Source organism: Lottia gigantea (genome assembly GCF_000327385.1).
Source record: "Lottia gigantea unplaced genomic scaffold LOTGIsca_30, whole genome shotgun sequence".
Classification (NCBI taxonomy): Eukaryota; Metazoa; Mollusca; class Gastropoda; family Lottiidae; genus Lottia; species Lottia gigantea.
Genome location: NW_008708987.1, coordinates 2032682 through 2034992, shown reverse-complemented (window position 1 = coordinate 2034992; position 2311 = coordinate 2032682). Strand labels below are relative to the sequence as shown.

General features: G+C 31.6%; 1 protein-coding gene across 1 annotated transcript; it reads left to right on the top strand.

Moving 5' to 3' along the window:
• Positions 1-1299: 1299 nt before the first annotated feature.
• On the top strand, positions 1300-1479 carry LOTGIDRAFT_119079 (hypothetical protein; the record flags this gene model as incomplete). The annotated part of the gene is made up of 1 exon (XM_009057551.1): positions 1300-1479. A coding segment is annotated over one exon (180 nt), but the record flags the coding sequence as incomplete, so codon positions are not given.
• Between the last annotated feature and the right edge of the window lie 832 nt (positions 1480-2311).

Sequence of the window (2311 nt, the reverse complement as noted above, 5' to 3'; positions counted from 1 at the left end):
CTAATACAATAAATATTTTCATAATATCAAATGTTATCTTAATGAAATATTCTATTTAGTAGTTTTCTAGATTTTATTCTTCCTAATTTTTCAAAGTCCTATCTAAATTTTGGGATTTAAGATTTTAAATTTTTGACTAATCTAAGATCTAATCTCCACATCCTGAAAATTAGCCAAAACTGAGTTGTAAAATTAAGAAATTTGCTATTAGAATTGTTATGAAATTAAACCCTGAATTATTATAAAACTTAATTATAAATCTTCCTTGATTAAGATTAAAACAGGATAACAAATGTTTATCAACGTAACAATCAAAGTCAACAAGTCACTCTGACCGAAGAAAAGACACGAAATCGACTAAAATAGCTATAGAATTCTAACGGAATTTAATTACAGATAATAACACGATAATGTAAGAAAGGCGTGCATCAAAGAATGACAGGATTTAGATTTATCATCAAAAACAATCTATTTTCATTATAACTTGATCAGCGGAACTTCGCTCCACTTTTCATCAAATCACAAAAGGTGGCCAATGAATGAAAAGACGAACAATAGGTCCTTTAATCTTAATCACTAGCCATAGATTATTAAACTTGTATTGTTAACATGTATTTTTTACCCAAACAGGGGGTTGATTTACTGTCCATATAATGTTACATAACTCAAGGAGACTCTTTTACCCCTTATCTTTTCTATGTGGTTACAAGTAATTATTTTACAATCAGTCACCCATTGAGATCCATTCATGAATAAATCTCTTGATGAAAATTTGAATAAAGAATTGTCTATGTGATTTCTCTATGTAAAAATTATTTAAAAATAAACCAGAGAAGCGTACAGCTTTTAGCACACCTTATTCTTATAAAGGGCTATGTAATGATTCACTTAAATACATAAGAAAAATACATACATAGTAGGCCTTACAAGGAAATATTTAAAATTGTTTTTAATTTAAAAATTAACCACAGAGCGTAAAGCATTTCATTCAGCGCCCTTAATCTTAGATAATGGGCTATGTAATGAGGTACTTACATAAAAATATACATAAAAAAACACAAACATAGTAGACCTTATTGAAATAGTGTTAGAGTGAGATTGTGAAATTGTTTTTTGAGCACACTCTTAAAAAATCAAAAGGGTACAGTCACGTTCATAAAAATATAGAGAGCAATTGTCCTATTTCTCATTTGTCGGGTGAGCAACTGTCAGGTGAGCATTTGTCGGTAAGCAATTGTCGGGTGAGCATTTGTCGGGTGAGCATTTGTCAGGGGCGCATTTGTCAGGTGAGCATTTGTCGGTAAGCAATTGTCGGGTGAGCATTTGTCGGGTGAGCATTTGTCAGGGGAGCATTTGTCAGGGGAGCATTTGTCGGGTGAGCATTTGTCGGGTGAGCATTGGTCAGGGAAGCGTTTGTCGGGTGAGCATTTGTCGGGTGAGCAACTTTCCTTCACTCTCAGAGAAAAGGTGTTTCTTTAGCAAAGTCGTTCAATGAGCAAGATGCTTGCTATCATTGAGGTCCAGAATTCTAGACACACATGGATTTGAAGGCTCAAAATTCGATGGCAAGCTGTGAACACTATTACTAATTAGCTTAGCTAAATAAAATCCCCTTTCTGAGACTAATGTACAATTGGTCAGAAGAATTCTGAACCTGTCCCTTTAAGCTATCGTTATCAAAATGTAAAAAAATTACTTTAATAATATCTACTGAATTACTGAAATTCACGAAATCTATTTTAAACCAGGATACTTCTGCACTGAACAAATTGTTAATTTATTTTACCTGAAGATAATAGTTTTACACCGACAACAACTATATATGGTGTTAAAGTGAACTAGTAATGTGTGTAAGATAAATGGATCCACTCACGTTAATGGTAGTGTGAAAATTGATGCTTTTTTTGTCACAAATTGCCTCAAGGCAAAATTTTGAATCTTTTTAAACATTACTACATTTTCGTGGATTTTTTTCCTAAGATTATAAATGATTTTGTACCTAAAAGGACAGTGATAATAATTGCTATTTTGAGGTATAAATTGTGCCCTCTGACAATTATAATGAATAATAGTGATAATGTGCGATATCCTCGTCAAAGTGTTTTCTCAACTCGTTTTTTATTAAGGAAGTCTTCTCTTCGTGTAAAATAAAATTTAATAATTCAACTTAGAGTGAAACAGCATCTGATACATAGCTAATAAAGTAGTTTATTTAGTATATATATTACTCTATGATTGTGAAAGATAACTTTAACAAAGTGTTTTCAAAACACCTTCTTATTAAGGAAGACTTTTTTACATTTTCAAATCA